General features: G+C 43.1%; 1 protein-coding gene across 1 annotated transcript in view; it reads left to right on the forward strand.

Annotated features, from left to right (window-relative positions):
• TAF4B (TATA-box binding protein associated factor 4b) overlaps nucleotides 1–17965 on the forward strand; it is a 248083-nt gene that overhangs the window by 84242 nt on the left and 145876 nt on the right. Inside the window, exon 7 of the mRNA XM_069731234.1 lies at nucleotides 9835–10071. Coding sequence (XP_069587335.1) covers nucleotides 9835–10071 — 237 coding nt within the window. The remainder of the gene's footprint in view (nucleotides 1–9834; nucleotides 10072–17965) is intronic.

Here is a 17965-nt window from a genome sequence, read left to right on the forward strand (position 1 = left end):
AGGGTTAGGGCTAGGGCTAGGGTTAGGGTTAGGGCTAGGGTTAGGGTTGGGGCTACAGTTAGGGTTAGGGTTTAGATTACATTTACAGTTGGGAATAGGGTTGGGATTAGGGTTAGGGGTGTGTCAGGGTTAGAGGTGTGGTTAGGGTTACCGTTGGAATTAGGGTTAGGGGTGTGTTTAGATTAGGGTTTCAGTTATAATTGGGGGGTTTCCACTGTTTCGGCACATCAGGGGCTCTCCAAACACGACATGGCGTCCGATCTCAATTCCAGCCAATTCTGCGTTGAAAAAGTAAAACAGTGCTCCTTCCCTTCCGAGCTCTCCTGTGTGCCCAAACAGGGGTTTACCCCAATATATGGGGTATCAGCGTACTCAGGACAAATTGGACAACAACTTTTGTGGACCAATTTCTCCTGTTACCCTTGGGAAAATACAAAACTGGGGGCTAAAAAATAATTTTTGTGGGAAAACAAAAAGATTTTTTATTTTCACGGCTCTGCGTTATAAACTGTAGTGAAACACTTGGGGGTTCAAAGTTCTCACAACACATCTAGATAAGTTCATTGAGGGGTCTAGTTTCCAATATGGGGTCACTTGTGGGGGGTTTCTACTGTTTAGGTACATTAGGGGCTCTGCAAACGCAATGTGACGCCTGCAGACCAATCCATCTAAGTCTGCATTCCAAATGATGCTCCTTCCCTTCCGAGCCCTCCCATGCGCCCAAACGGTGGTTCCCCCCCACATATCGGGTATCAGCGTACTCAGGACAAATTGGACAACAACATTTAGGGTCCAATTTCTCCTGCTAACCTTGGAAAAATACAAAACTGGGGGCTAAAATATAATTTTTGTGGAAAAAAAATATTTTTTATTTGCATGGCTCTGCGTTATAAACTGTAGTGAAATACTTGGGGGTTCAAAGCTTTCACAACACATCAAGATGAGTTCCTTAGGGGGTCTACTTTCCAAAATGGTGTCACTTGTGGGGGGTTTCTACTGTTGAGGTACATTAGCGGCTCTGCAAACGCAATGTGACGCCTGCAGACCATTCCATCTAAGTCTGCATTCCAAATGGCGCTCCTTCCCTTCCGAGCCCTCCCATGCGCCCAAACGGTGGTTCCCCCCCACATATGGGGTATCGGCGTACTCCGGACAAATTGGACAACAACTTTTGGGGTCCAATTTCTCCTGTTACCCTAGGGAAAATACAAAACTGGGGGCTAAAAAATAATTTTTGTGGGAAAAAAATTTTGTTTTATTTTTATGGCTCTGCATTATAAACTTCTGTGAAGCCCTTGGTGGGTCAAAGTGCTCACCACACATCCAGATAAGTTCCTTAGGGGGTCAACTTTCCAAAATGGTGTCACTTGTGGGGGGTTTCAATGTTTAGGCACATCAGTGGCTCTCCAAACGCAACATGGCGTCCCATCTCAATTCCTGTCAATTTTGCATTGAAAAGTCAAACTGCGCTCCTTCCCTTCCGAGCTCTCCCATGCGCCCAAACAGTGGTTTACTGCCACATATGGGGTATCAGCGTACTCAGGACAAATTGGACAACAACTTTTGAGGTCCAATTTCTTCTCTTACCCTTGGAAAAATAAAAAATTGGGGGCAAAAATATAATTTTTGTGAAAAAATATGATTTTTTATTTTTACGGTTCTGCATTATAAACTTCTGTGAAGCACTTGGTGGGTCAAAGTGCTCACCACACATCCAGATAAGTTCCTTAGGGGGTCTACTTTCCAAAATGGTGTCACTTGTGGGGGGTTTCAATGTTTAGGCACATCAGTGGCTCTCCAAACGCAACATGGCGTCCCATCTCAATTCCTGTCAATTTTGCATTGAAAAGTCAAATAGCGCTCCTTCCCTTCCGAGCTCTCCCATGCGCCCAAACAGTGGTTTACTGCCACATATGGGGTATCAGCGTACTCAGGACAAATTGGACAACAACTTTTTGGGTCCAATTTCTCCTGTTACCCTTGGTAAAATAAAACAAATTGGAGCTGAAGTAAATTTTTTGTGTAAAAAAGTTAAATGTTCATTTTTATTTAAACATTCCAAAAATTCCTATTAAACACCTGAAGGGTTAATAAACTTCTTGAATGTGGTTTTGAGCACCTTGAGGGGTGCAGTTTTTAGAATGGTGTCACACTTGGGCATTTTCTATCATATAGACCCCTCAAAATGACTTCAAATGAGACGTGGTCCCTAAAAAAAAAATGGTGTTGTAAAAATGAGAAATTGCTGGTCAACTTTTAACCCTTATAACTCCCTAACAAAAAAAAAAATTGGTTCCAAAATTATGCTGATGTAAAGGAGACATGTGGGAAATGTTACTTATTAAGTATTTTGTGTGACATATCTCTGTGATTTAATTGCATAAAAATTCAAAGTTTGAAAATTGCGAAATTTTCAAAATTTTCGCCAAATTTCCGTTTTTTTCACAAATAAACGCAGGTACTATCAAAGAAATTTTACCACTATCATGAAGTACAATATGTCACGAGAAAACAATGTCAGAATCACCAGGATCCGTTGAAGCGTTTCGGAGTTATAACCTCATAAAGGGACAGTGGTCAGAATTGTAAAAATTGGCCTGGTCATTGACGTGCAAACCACCCTTGGGGGTAAAGGGGTTAAAGGCACATGACCAGTATGCCCTGGTCTTAAAGGCACGTGACCAGTATGCCCTGGTCTTAAAGGCAAATGACCAGCATGCCCTGGTTTCAAGGGCACATGACCTGTATGTCCTGGACTTAAAGGCTCATGTCAAGTATTTCCTGGTTCTTAAGGGCTCATGACCAGTAGACCCTGGTTCCGGAAGGCACATGTCCAGCTTGCCCTGCTTTTAAAGGCACATGAACAGTACGTCATCTTACTACGGCACAAGACCAGTATTCCCTGGTCTTAAAGACTCATGACCAGTACTCCCTAGTCTTAAAGGCGCATGACCAGTATTTACTGGTCTTAAGGGCACATCACCTATCCTAAGATGGTCACCCTAACTGAGCTCCGGAGCACTCTACATGCTCCCTCTCCTACAATGGGAGCCGTCGGCTAGCAGGGGCCGCAAGTATTCTAGAAAAACGTACAGGTTCTAGAAAATCTCCATCAACAAATTGACGGGGGATGCACCGGACAGAAACCTCTAGGTAGGATGCCATACCTGGTCGGATTTTTATGGGCGACGGGTCCTTTAAAGGGCTCCGATTTCCTCCCAGACCTTCAACAGATGAGCACACGGAGTGTCGCCTCCATGTATCCTCTTCTGCATCCAGGCCTATCGCCAGACAACCTGTCCTGTCCACTCGGAACTCTGGGCATGTACGGAGGCACACATTTGTGGCGTCCTAACAAGGAGTTTTTCCCCCCCTTTGTATCAGATGCAAGAAAGCGGACGATTCCTCTCCACGTCCCTGTTAAGAAGAGGGTGGATCGAGGGTTCCTTATTTTCTACTCTGCATGACAATGGCAGAGACCTGCTGGTTGCAGTCCCGCATTCTGCCACTGGGCAGACTATCCAGGTAGAATTTCTTGTGGTATACCTACCAGTATCCTGGCCGGTGTATCATCAATTAAGATACCACAGACGGTCGGATAGCAAATCTAGTTTGTTCCGTCTTGTGTTTTCGGGTTCAGCGCTCTACCCTTCCTTAGCCGCCACATGGGTTGCTTGACCAATAGTCTCCTGGTCAGAGACCTTAACTACTTCGTTTTCAACAGTATAGCTGGCCAATCAAATCTTCTGAGCGGGAGACTAGCAGGGGATTGTATCTCCTCTACAGACCCAACCAGCAGTGGAAGCATTGTCCAGGACAGTCTAGATCTAAGGGACCTTGGTTCCAAAAAGGAGGGAATGAAAAGTGTCACCATTCCTGGACCTCAAACTTCTAACAACCTTTGACAAGGTCCTCCTTTTTTCGGATGGAGTTCCTCCGCTCAGCCATTTACTTCAACAGATAGAGGTGGACTTTTCTGGCATCCATCGACATTCTGGATTCTTACCCTCACATGTCTATTTCTCCTCTCTACAATAATCTCTTCGCCTTTCCATTCGCGAACAGCTTTTTCAAGTCACGACCTTGCCCTCCGGCCTGGCTACCACACCAGAGTGGTCGCAAGGGTCATGACGGTTGTCATGTGCTTCTTGCACCCTAGAAGCATGATCGTCCTGCCCTATTTGGTCGACTTTGTAGCCGCTCTTCTAAGACTACGCTGAGTCGTCTATATGACTTGCAATACCCTCTCAACTGGTCTAACAGCTAAACTTAGACAAGTTTTTTCCTCATGCCCAGTCCAGCAGATCCTCTTTGAGTATGATCCGGCCCAAGAAGGATGGTTATTCTCTCTCGAGTCAAGGTCGTGGCCCTTCAACAGAGAGCTTGTGCACTTGATCACTCATTCCCTCGGTTCAGTCAAGTTCGCTAGGAGGGTTCTGAAAAAAAAAAAAAAATAGACAATGGAAGCATTTTCCTTTGCTGCGCTCGTTTTCTGCAAGTCAGTCAGGCTTTCAAAGGGTAGTCTCTGAACTCTTTCCTTGTCCAGAGCCTTCTCCTGGTCCAACGGTTATTAGGGAATACCAATGCCAGTCTTCTTCTCCCGATCTTTTCTCTGGAGATCCGAACGGTACGACTGATCCTACAGCAGGTCCACTGCCTTTTGGCGGGTCTTCAGTTGGATGATGCCACGGCTGTGCCACACGTTAACCATCTAGCAAGTACCCACAGTCAAGCGCCATCGCCAGGCGCACTATCTGATGAACCGAGATCTATCATTCGGTGATCTCAACAGTCCATATCCCTGGAGTAGAACACTGGGCGGCAGACATATTCAGCCGTCAGGTTTTCTCCTCAAGTGAGTGGGAACTTCACTCGGAAGTCTTCCATCGGATCTGCCTTCACTGGAGTACTCCAGATGTAGGTCAGATGGCGTCCAAGCTAAACGCTAATGTACTCCATTCATGGTCTGGCCTCGCTCCAGGACCATCGAAAGTGCATGCTCTGTTCTTCCATGGTACCAATTTCTATAACCCCTCTTCCACTACGTCTGAGATCTTTTCGGAAGCAGGAAGGGCCCCAGTGATCCCGGGAGACCCGCACTGACCATGTCAGGTTTTCTCGCTTACGGTTCTAGTTTTTTTCCGTCTTATTGCGACAAAACTGGAATTAGGGACTTTCTCGCAGGGAGCCTTAACCTGTAGTTCTTCCCTACCGCGTACCGTTAGATCCGTGGGACCTTAATGGTCATGGGCATCTTACAGTGGACTCCTTTTTTGATCCGGACAGATTTTACTATCAGGGAAGGTCTCTTCCCTTCTTTCTTTGCGTTCTTGTCCTCCTGACGAGTCTTCTGAACTCGTCGTTCTGTTCTTTGTCTTTTTTCCTTATTACCATCAAGGCAGGGTTGCCCTCAAGCCAACCCCTTCCCTCGTTGCCAAGGCGGTATTGTATTTCCACTGTTGCAGGGGCATCGTCCTCTCATCTCTTTCGGCTCCAGTCCACAAAACGGAATGGGTTCTCCATAATCTGGAAGAAGTGAGTGCTCCGAGTGGGTACGTATCGAGGACGGCGTCCTTCCAAAGGTTGGACACTTTACTTGGGTTCCTCGATGGTAAGTGGGCTTCCTGACGGTCGCAGGAAGGGTTTAGCCGTTTCTTCGGCCATGTTAGCCTGGTGGATTCTTTTCTCCATCCAGGAGTCCTTCCGGGCTAGATGTCAGCCTATTTCCCTGTCTGAGGGCTCTAGGCACCAGACGTCGGCAAGCACGAACGCAGGCTTGCGGATTCCTCCAGTCCGCATGCATTCTTGAAGCACTATTATTCACATACTTCCACAGATGTGAGTCTGGGCAGGCGGACTTTGCAGGCCGCGGTGGCGCACTTGTAAGTAGCGGTTACACGGCCTGATCTGATGTTGTCCCCGCCCAGGGACTGCTTTGGGACGTCCCATGGTCTGTGTCCCCCAATGAGGCGAAGGAGAAATAGGGATTTTTGTGTACTCACCGTAAAATCCTTTTCTCCGAGCCATTCATTGGGGGACACAGCTCCCACCCTGTTACTAGCTTATGCTTTGTTTTTTATCTTTTGATATGTTACACTCTCATACATAATGTGACATGTTTTACGCTTATATGTCGTTATTGATCTCCTACTGCTTTTGCACCGAACTGGTTAGCTGGGAGCCAGCAGGAGGGTGTATACTGCAGGGGAGGAGCTAACTTTTTTTGTATTACTTAGTGTCAGCCTCCTGGTGGCAGCAACATACACCCATGGTCTGTGTCCCCCAATGAATGGCTCGGAGAAAAGGATTTTACGGTGAGTACACAAAAATCCCTATTTTCACAAGGGTAACAGGAGAAATTGGACTGCAAAGGTTGTTGTCCAATTTGTCCTGAGATACGCTGATACCTTATATGTGGGGAGAACCACTGTTTGGGCGCACGGCAGAGCTAGGAAGGGAAAGAGCACCATTTTACTTTTTTAATGCAGAATTGGCTGTAATTGAGATCGGACGCCATGTTGCGTTTGGAGAGCCCCTGATGTGCCTAAACAGTGGAACCCCCCCAATTCTAACCCCAACGCACCCTAAACCTAATCCCAACCATAACCTGAACACACCCCTTATCCCAACCATAACCCTGACCACACCCCTAACCCAACACACCCCTAACCCGAATACCAGCCCCAATTTCAACCCTAACCATAACCGTAATCACACCCCTAACCCTGACACACCTTTTATCCCAACCCTAACCCCAACCGTAAACATAATCCAAACCCTAACTTTAGCCCCAATCCTAACCCTAACTTTAGCCCCAACCCTAACCCTAATGGGAAAATGAAAATACATTTTTTTTTTAATTTTATTATTTTTCCCTAACTAAGGGGGTGATAAAGGGGGGTTTGATTTACGATTCATAGCGGGGGTTTTTTGGCAGCTGTCACACGCTAAGAGATGCTTTTTATTGCAAAAAATACTTTTTGCATCACCACATTTTGAGAGCTATAATTTATCCATATTTTGGCTCAGTCATGTGGGTCTTGTTTTTGCGGGATGAGTTGACGTTTTTATTGGTACCATTATCGGCCACATGACATTTTTTGATCGCTTTATATTCCCATTTTTGGGAGGCAGAATCAACAAAAAACAGCAATTTCTTTATTTCTTTTAGGGGGGGAGGGGCGTTTATACTGTTCCGCGTGTGGTAAAATTGATAAAGCAGCTTTATTTTTTGGGTTAGTACAATTACAGCTATAGCTCATTTATATCTTTTTTTATGTTTTGGCGCTTTTACACAATAAAAACTATTTTAATAAAAATAATCGTTTTTGCATTGCTTTATTCTAAGAGCTATAACTTTTATTTTTCTGATGATGCTGTATGGCGGCTTTTTTTTGCGGGACAAGATGACGTTTTCAGCGGTACCATGTTTATTTATATCCGTCTTTTTTTATCACATTTTGCACTTTTTGTTCGGCGGTATGATAAAGCATTGTGTTTTTGCCTCGTTTTTTATTTATTTTTTGCGGTGTTCACTGAAGGGGTTAACTAGTGGGATAGTTTTATAGAGCGGGTCATTACGGATGCGGCGATACCAAATATGTGTAGTTTTATTCTTTTTTTCTTAAATGGATTTATTGGAAAATATTTATTTTATTATTTTGGGGGGGATTTTTTTTTCTCATACATTCTAATTTTTATTTTTTTTTTTACTTTATAACATTGTCCCAGGGTGGGACATCACAATATTACATTAGATCGCTGATCTGACACTTTACATAGCACTGTGTCAGTGTGTCAGATCAGCGATCTGACAGGCAGTGCAGGAGGCTTTGCGGTGCCTGTTCTCAGTAGGGGCCAGGAAGCCACCTCACTTCAGGACCCGGAAGGAGCCCCATGGCCATTTTGGTTCCGGGGACTCCTTCGAGAACACCGGAACAACGCGATCGCATCGCGTTGTACCGGTGGGAGAACGCAGGAAGCCCTCATCCCTGCACGATGCCCCTCTATGTCGCTGTCACTACTGACAGCGGCATCAGAGGGGTTAAATGCCCACGATCGACGCTAGCGCCGATTGTGGGCATTGCTGCTGGGTGTCAGCTGTCATATACAGCTGACACCCGCACGCGATCGCCGTGGTGCTCACCGTGAGACCGCGCGATTGTGCCGCCGTACTAGTACTGCGGTTTGCGGGAACTCTGTTCCCGCAGAGCAGTACTAGTACGGTGCATGTCAGGAAGAGGTTAACATTAAGTATAATGTGACCGAATGCAGGCTCTAGTGATTCATTCAAAAAAAAGTTTGAAAGCTGTGCTACTGCACATTGGCAGCAGGTAAGCTTCACCGCTTGTAAGATATTCTGTGATTTGAAGGAAAGCTATGAGAATTTAGACTTTATTCTCAAGAAACTTAACTATGTGGATCAGGGATAGTCAGTAAGTTGTGATCTGAAAGTTTTCTTTGTTCCTTGGGCATCAAAGTGGATACACGAAGTACCTTTGCTTTTTGTGTGAATGGGACAGTCAGGAAAGGACTCCTCACTGGATGCAAAAAAGTTGGATTACGAGAAAATCTTTGCAACCTGGACTCAAGAACATAGTTGTGTAAAGTTTAGTTGATCCCACTAAAGTTCTCCTGCACCATTCCACATGAAGAGAAAAGAAAAATGCGCAAGAATTTTTAATAAAGTTGCTGAATGAGTGTTCAATAAATTTTTATATGCAGTATTGTGTACATTTTTGGCTACAATAAAGATTTTTCTTGTTCATCTTGCTTGTCCATAAATTCTTGTGTGTTTTGTGCAAAATCCAGATGTGATGGTTAAAAAAATAAGTTTTTTTTTTTTTTTAAAGTGGGGGTATAAGAGTCAGTCACTAGATTTTAAACAATTTTCATAAGCCAAAATTTTGCATACCTGTGTCAATGCAATATCCGAATGAGAAATCTTTTAAAGCTGTTAAATGCACATGTGCTATTGTGCCTAAAAATGTGCCTGCTCAGGAATGGAACAAAATGGCCCTTTTGTGAACTGGTTGATGAATCCTATGATTTTCGGGTAGGATTGCAATTTTGTATGAATAATTAAAGCGCTTATAATGTATTCATTAACCTTTATTAATTTTTTGGAGGGGAAGGTGAAAATAAACATTTTGTCAGTTTTTGTAACTTTGATATAGATCCTAGTTTGATCTTGAGCGGGAGACCAGCACCTATATTGTCAATACATTTTAATAGTGCATTCAGGCAGCGGTTGTATTGAGGGGCAACTCATGTAGCCAAATGTGGCATTATGATTGTTTCTATATTTTTGTCTATAGTGAGCCCTAGTGTGTTTTATGTATATTTCTTTGGCTTCAGCATGTTATGGACTCCTCTATAGCTGCACAATGTGGTTGTTTGAGTTTAATTGACTGTAAGATTTTTGTAGGCTAATGATATTGGTGAACTATTGTTCGGATAGGTAAAATAAGTAGGGGCCTGACACCCCACAAACTTTTCTGCTCCAGCAGGATGTAAACAGTGCTAAACAGCCCAACTCTGTTCACTGTGCAGTGGCCGCTGAAGGACACTGCAGATCAGCTCTGAATAAAATGAATAGGAGCGAAGATACAGGAATGGCCACCGACTGGACCGCTCCATGCTCTTCTGTCTTTGTTGACTGTATACATCTTGCTGGCGCTGAAAGCCACTGATGGTGAGAGTGCTAGGGATCAGACGTCCACTGATCTAATATTGATCCTAAGGTGTCATATAATAGTATACGCAGTATATCTAAATAATTATGCCATGTGTGCCAATATATATGTATTCAATTTTGTTATTCTTTTTACACAGAAGAGTCTTCCATCTCTGCGCCGCTTGATGCCAAATTCCCAGGAATTTATCTTGCAATGTGGACAACAGAACCCTCCACCAGAGACGACTGCCGCAAGCTCTTTTGTTAAGACTTCAGCATCCTCCGCCATGCAGACAGTAAAACCAGTTGGTTCTGCTTCACTTGGCACTGTGAAGGGCCATCAGACAACCTCTTCTACGCCCCCGCCTCTCAAACCTGTCAACATAAAACAGGTGGTAAGAGAATAAGCCTTTCTCCTCTTTCGCTCTTATTTCAGGTTTCTATTTTGTATGTAACCTGGTACTAACATGATGGTTTATATTTGTGTATATGGCTTTACAAAGCACAGTTTTAAAATATAGGGAGATGGGTAAAGCTGAAAATTGCAATTTAATAAGCTGAATGTAAACGTCAAGAGCATTGCTGGTATCAAAAATGTGAGTTGATGCTAAGGTTGGCATAAAACTAGAATATGGTGTATATTAATTCTCTGCCCCAGCACCACTCTTGTATGTTGGGCGATGTCTGGGTTTTGCAGGTGAATGGGACTGAACTGCAATAGCAAACAAAGTCCAAATCACAAGTTGAATTGGCTGTACAGCCATAAAATAGAAAGTTTGTAGTGAAAATAACTTCATTTCATTCTGTTTCTTTGCTTCTTCTTTTTTTTTTTTTTTAAGTTCATATTCAATAGTAAGTCTCTTTTCACACTGGCATCATGATTTCCTTTTTTTTTTTATATAGGAGTCATGACAGATCTGATTTTTTTTCTCGTCATTAACATACGTTGTGTTCACCTTTGCTCTCTAAATTCCATTTTTTTTCCCGTAATCCATCACAGGAACAGCAAGATGGAATTCATAGTTGTAATGAATCCATTTCTAAATTCTCACTATGGTGGACGGAATAGCCAGATGAGAATGGTGGCAATCCTCTAGATGAGTACATTCCTATCTGGCTATTTGTTTTACGCCTTACTGAATGAGGTGTTAATCCTTATTGGACTGTATCTGCTGGGCAATCTATGCATTTCACTGACAGCAGTGTCCTGTGTTGCAATTCTGTTGTTGATGGGGTTATTTAATCATGTGCACTGATCTTCATATATTTGTCCTTACAGAATAATTGATGGTATCATAATTTTAGTATATATGTATATCTCCTTCTGAGTTTGATTACTCTATTTAGTGATGTCACCATTGTATTATGTTTATTACCTCTTTCTTACTTCGGACGGGATAGTACGTCCGAGGTCAGATACTGCGCTTTGATGCAGGGCTGCGGCGGTGAGCCCGCATCAAAGCCGGGACATGTCAGCTGTTTTGAACAGCTGACATGTGCCCGCAATAGCTGCGGGTGAAATCGCGATTCACCCGCCGCTATTAACTAGTTAAATGCTGCTGTCAAACGCTGACAGCGGCATTTAACCGGCGCTTCCAGCCGTGCGGCCGGAAATGAGCGCATCGCCGACCCACGTCACATGATCGGGGGTCAGCGATGCATCTGCATTGTAACCATAGAGGTCCTTGAGACCTCTATGGTTACTGATGCCGGCCTGCTGTGAGCGCCACCCTGTGGTCGGTGCTCATAGCAAGCCTGCAATTCTGCTGCATAGCAGCGATCTGATGATTGCTGCTATGTAGCTGAGCCGATCGCGTTGTGCCAGCTTCTAGCCTCCTATGGAGGCTATTGAAGCATGGCAAAAGTAAAAAAAAAAAAAAAAAAAAAAAGTTTAAAAAAATGTGAAAAAAATATGTTTAAATCACCCCCCTTTCGGCCACATTCAAAATAAATCAATTAAAAAAAAAATCAAACCTACACATACCGTATATACTCTAGTATAAGCCGACCCCCCCCCCCCCTAATTTTGACACAAAAAACTTGGAAAACTTAATGACTCGAGTATAAGCCTAGGGTGGAAAATGCAGCAGCTACCGGTAAATTTCAAAAGTAAAAATAGATACCAATAAAAGTAAAATTAATTGAGACATCAGTAGGATAAGTGTTTTTGAATATCCATATTGAATCAGGAGCCCCATATAATGCTCCAGAAAGTTTGATGGGCCCCATTAGATGCTCCATATTAAATATGCCCCATATAATCCTGCATAAAGGGTAATAAGGGCCCCATAAGATGCTCCATAGAGATATTTGCCCTAGATAGTTCTGCACAAGCGTTATGGCCCCATAAGATGCTCCGTAAAGTCACTTGCCCCATATAGTGCTGCACAAGTGTTATGGCCCCATAAGATGCTCCATATAGTCACTTGCCCCTTATAGTGCTGCACAAGTGTTATGGCCCCATAAGATGCTCCGTACATCCACTTGCCCCATATAGTGCTGCACAAGTGTTATGGCCCCATAAGATGCTCCATATAGTCACTTGCCCCTTATAGTGCTGCACAAGTGTTATGGCCCCATAAGATGCTCCATATAGTCACTTGCCCCTTATAGTGCTGCACAAGTGTTATGGCCCCATAAGATGCTCCGTACATCCACTTGCCCCATATAGTGCTGCACAAGTGTTATGGTCCCATAAGATGCTCCATATAGTCACTTGCCCCATATGCTTTTGCTGCGATAAAAAAAAAAATCACATGCTCACCTCTCTTCACTCAGGACTTTGACACTTTCAATATTTAGGTGCATTCGGAAAGAGGAAAAATATGCGGCACCCACCCCAAGATAGCAGTGAAGATCGTGAACTTTATTGGAGAAGATGAATGAAATACATCCGTCAGGACATCAGGTATAAAGGAGGGTGCGGTATTGGAGTACGGACGACGGCCGTTTCGCATACTCAGGTGCTTCGACGGGTCCGGATCCTTTATACCTGATGTCCTGACGGATGTATTTCATTCATCTTCTCCAATAAAGTTCACGATCTTCACTGCTATCTTGGGGTGAGTGCCGCATATTTTTCCTCTTTCCGAATGCGCCTGGACTTTTGCTTGACATTTCTATGCAGAGCACCAAAGACCGATAGCTTTCGTGACGCCTGACACTCAGCTGTCCATTATTAGTCCTGTCCATTGGATTTTGTATTGCTCTAGTGCCGTTCTATCTTTTCATACTCGTTGTGACTTTCAATATTTACCTGCTCCTCGTGCGGCTACGTCTTCGGCACTGACGTTCAGCAGAGGGCGCGCACTGACTACGTCACCGCGCCCTCTGACTTGAGCGTCAAAGCAAGAGGACGCTGAAGACGGAGCCGCACTGGAACGAGGAGTGGTAAATATCGCGCAGCGCTGCGCTCACCCTCCCCGTATACTCACCTACTGCTGGTGCTGTGCCCCTGCTTCTTCCACCGCTGCATCTTCCTGTATTGAGCGGTCACCATTACCGCTCATTACAGTAATGAATATGCGGCTCCACCTCTATGGGAGGTGGAGCCGCATATTCATTACTGTAATGAGCGGTACCATGTGACCGCTCAGTACAGGAAGAATCTGCAGCGCTGGAAGAAGCAGGTACTGCAGGGACCGCGCCGGAAGTAGGTAAGTAGAATTGCACAGCCCCCGCCCCCCCCCTCACCTGCCGACCCCTGACTCGAGTATAAGCCGAGAGGGGGACTTTCAGCCCCAAAAAATGGGCTGAAAATCTCGGCTTATACTCGAGTATACACAGTATTTGGTATTGCCGCATTCAGAATCGCCCGATCTATTAATAAAAAAAAAAGGATTAACCTGATCGCTAAACGGCGTAGAGAAAAAAATTCGAAATGCCAGAATTACGTTTTTTTGTTCACCGCGACATTGCATTAAAATGCAATAATGGGCGATCAAAAGAACGTATCTGCACCAAAATGCTATCATTAAAAGCGCCAGCTCAGCACGCAAAAAAATAAGCCCTCACCTGACTCCAGATCATGAAAAATGGAGACGCTATGGGTATCAGAAAATGGCACAATTTTTTTTTTTTTTTAGCAAAGTTTGGAATTTTTTTTCACCACTTAGATAAGAGAACCCAGCCATGTTTGGTGTCTATGAACTCGTAATGACCTGGAGAATCATAATTGCAGGTCAGTTTCAGCATTTAGTGAACCTAGTAAAAAAAAGCCAATCAAAAACCAAGTGTGGGATTGCACTTTTTTTGCAATTTTACCGCACTTGGAATTTTTTTCCCATTTTCTAGTACACGACATGCTAAAACCAATGATGTCGTTCAAATGTACAACTTGTTTAGCAAAAAATAAGCCCTCACATGGCCATATTGACAGAAAAATAAAAAAGTTATGGCTCTGGGAAGAAGGAGAGCAAAAAATGAACACGGAAAAACGGAAAATCCCAAAGTCATAAAAAGGTTAAATTAATTTAACTACCTTGGGGTAAAGGGTCCCTTTAGTTCGGTAGATGTGTTCAATGTCTAGTATCAGTGGTTCCCTTATATTGCATGGGGGCACTCGGTTATAGGAGGTATGTAGGGCACCATGGGGTCAGTTATCGTGGAGCAGGGGTGCCAAAATGCTCCCCCCCTAGGGTGCCAACCTCCGCCGACAAGAAGGAAAAAGCATAGGTGCAGCATTAGGGATACCTAGTACACACACACTTTTTTGTTTGCTGTTCTTCACATTGTGTGTTGTGGTGTGTTTTTGTGCCACCCATTGAGGGTATTTTTTAAAAATATTTGAAAATAAAAACTGGATTTTATAAATGGGTCTTTACATAATTCCCTAGAAAGTAAATGCATTTTGATAGCCTGGTCTGCACATATCACACACATACATCACACACAGCTGCACAGTTTTTTGTAATTCAAAGAGCAATTGAGTTATTACAATTTTCATACTGTCATGAGTGATGACTTTTCAGTCCCCTGCACCACCTCTTGACCGGAAGGGAGTGACAGCAGGGAAACTAAAACTTCATTTTCCATGCCATACCTCCTGGCAGCACACAGGAGTTTGTTTTTCTCATTCTCTGTAGGACCAGTAACACACAAGGTTAAATTGCCCCATACTTCTACACTCTCCAGTGTTCCGGTACCTACAGAGGACAGTTGCATGAGAGGTGGACTTGCTAGCAAATGATGTATTGTACCTGTAAAGACTGTTAGGATTGGGGGAATTCAGGCTCTCCTTCCTCCAAAAATTGGTTCACTCTTTCACCTCTCTGAGTGGAGGTCCCTCAGCCTAACAAAACTCCTGATTTATTGCTGCTTCATGCGTATAGAGATCTGTGTCTGGGCAGTACACCCTCCCTTCCATCGGATGCCTCTGCATTGGTACTTATGGTTTCTGTGACACAGTAAGTCCTGTAGTGGCTCGGGGTGTGTCCCAGTGTGGTGTGCTCAGCTATGATTATCTATACATTTCTTGTGACTCTAGTCTACCTGTTTTATTCTTTTTGCATTCTGAGTCTCTTTTTATTCTACTACTAGCCATGAGGGTGAAGTTGATATTCCTAAGTCTTCAACACAGACGAAGAAGATAATTAAAGATGTCCCACTTGTTGCAATAAACTTTCAAACTTGTATAAGAAACAACTTTGTGTTGACTTTATTATAACACTTTTAAAGGAGTAACAGTCTTGCCTTCTGACAATAATGCAAGCTGTAGTAAAAGATCAGAAGACGACAAACCGGTTGATTCATCAGTTACTACAGTAGAGGAGAAAAATTATTTTTCTTTAGAGGTCACAGACATTATTTCAGGTGGTCAGAAGCACTATGAAAATTGCAGATGTTTCTGAACCCTGTTTGATTTAAGATAACTGCTCGAAGGACAAAAACTAGAACTAGTAGGAACTGAGAAATTCCGTTAAGAACCTAAAAAAAAAAATATTCTTGAAAGATTGAGATGTGAAGTAAAATTTGTAGTCTAAATTTAACAAGTGGGGATCACCCCCCTCACATCTCCATATCGCCTCAACTCTGCACACTTTGTCGGAGTTGAAAGAAAATAATGTAAAAAATGCCAATGCTCAAAATCTTTGCGTACAACTGAAAAGGAAAACCGGTAGATGGAGCTATTCCAAAAGCGGTAAAGGGAATGTATTGATATTTAATCCTAATTCAAGCATGGGAAAACAATGATGCTAAAAGAGACATCAGACTACTGCAATTTTACAGGGAATGGACAAACAGAACGCCTAACCCTTGGATACTTCAGGTGGTAAAAGGAAGCTACAAAAATGACCTTAATATTCTTCCGGGCCTGGGAACAGGGTGGTAGCCCACAGTTGCAGTAATTTATCTTCCAGAAACTTTTGATTGAGAGCTGGAGTGTGCTCAAGGTTAACTGAAATCTTTCAGGAGGAAGATGTGAAAATTCTATATTCAAGGCTTTTCGTGGTAAGAATAAAACAAATTATTTTAGAACAATCATAAATTTGAAATATTTAAACCAATAGATAATCTACCAAAAATTAAAAATGGAGTTAATCAAAACAGTGATTCCTATGATCCTGACATAATGTAGAAAATGAGACCTGTTCATAATTCCATATTTAGACTACTTTTTTGTATTGTGGAAATTCTATGGAGAACACTATCCTTTACTAGGGCATCTGGGTTGGATTATAAAAAGTGATGAGTGCAAGAGCTCGTTTCTGGAGTTTGCCTAGGGTGCTCGAGTAAGCATTGAATATCACGGGTGCTCAAGTGACATGTTCAAATCCTTCCAGACAGTATTTGTCAGGCAATCTCCGCATGTTTTCTGGCTGCCTAACAGCCATGAAAAATGTGGCCACAGGGACTCGAGCATGTCACTCGAGCAACCGCGATACTCTGTGCAAACCCCAGCACCCTAGGATAACACTTGGGCTCATAACTAATTCTAAAATGTGAAATGTACTTTTGGGATTCTTTCTAGATTAATTTTGTTTTTCTTTGTTTATTCTGCATTCAATACACATATTGGTGACAGTAAAGATACAAACATTCCATAAGACAACAAAGGCTTCCCTGAGGAATGCTATGAAGATTCTGAGGCTAATTACATTCTGCATTCAATCTGTACCATGGGGCCATTCCTGCAAAGTTGATCTTCCACAATATTCTACTTTTATCTCAGGATGATCATCTAAAAGGCTCAGATCTGTGTGGTAGATTTTCTCAGCTGAAATGCCTAGAGTCCATCAGAATGGTCCCTGAACATAGAGATGTGGTCTTCCTCAAATCTACTTACAGTGAAGGAAATAATTATTTGATCTCTTGCTGATTTTGTAAGTTTGCCCACTGACAAAGACATAAACAGCCTATAATTTTAAGGGTAGGTTAATTTTAACATTGAGAGAGAGAATATCAAAAATAAAATCCAGTAAATCACATTGTATAAATTATATAAATTTATTTTCATTTTGCAGTGAGCAAAAAGTCTCCTAATCAACTTGTTACTTGCATTAAAGACCGCTGTCTTACAAAGTCACCTTTATAAAAGACTCCTGTCCACAGACTCATTTAATCATTCAGATTCTAGCCTTAACATGGGCAAAACCAAAGAGGTTTCTAAGGCTGTCAGGGACAAGATCATAGACCTGCACAAAGCTAGAATGGGCTACAAAACCGTAAGTAAGATGCTGGGTGAGAAGGAGACCACTGTTGGTGCAATAGTAAGAAAATGGAAGAAATACAAAATGACTGTCAATCAACATCGATCTTGGGCACCATGCAAAATCTCATCTCGTGGGGCATCTTTGATCATGAGGAAGGTGAGAGATCAGCCTAAAATTTCACGTGGGGGGAACCTGTTAATGATCTCAAGGCAGCTGGGACCACAGTCGCCAAGAAAACCATTGGTAACACATTACGCCTTAAAGGTTTAAAATCCTGCAATGCCTGCAAGGTCCCCCTGCTCAAGAAGGCAGATGTGCAGGCCCATCTGAAGTTTGCCAGTGAACACCTGGATGATTCTTTGAGTGATTGGGAGAAGGTGCTGTGGTCAGATGATACAAAAATTGAGCTCTTTGGCATTAGCTGAACGTGCTGTGTTTCGGAGGAAGAGAAATGCTGCCTATGACCCAAAGAACACCGTTGCCTCTGTCAAGCATGGATGTCGAAACATTGTTTTAGGGGTGTTTCTGCTATGGGCATAGGATTACTTCACTGCATCAATTTGAGAATGGATGGAGCCATGTACCGTAAAATCCTGAGTCACAACCTCCTTCCCTCCGCCAGGACATTAAAAGTGGG

The sequence above is a fragment of the Ranitomeya imitator genome, chromosome 6 (genome assembly GCF_032444005.1).
Source record: "Ranitomeya imitator isolate aRanImi1 chromosome 6, aRanImi1.pri, whole genome shotgun sequence".
Lineage (NCBI taxonomy): Eukaryota > Metazoa > Chordata > Amphibia > Anura > Dendrobatidae > Ranitomeya > Ranitomeya imitator.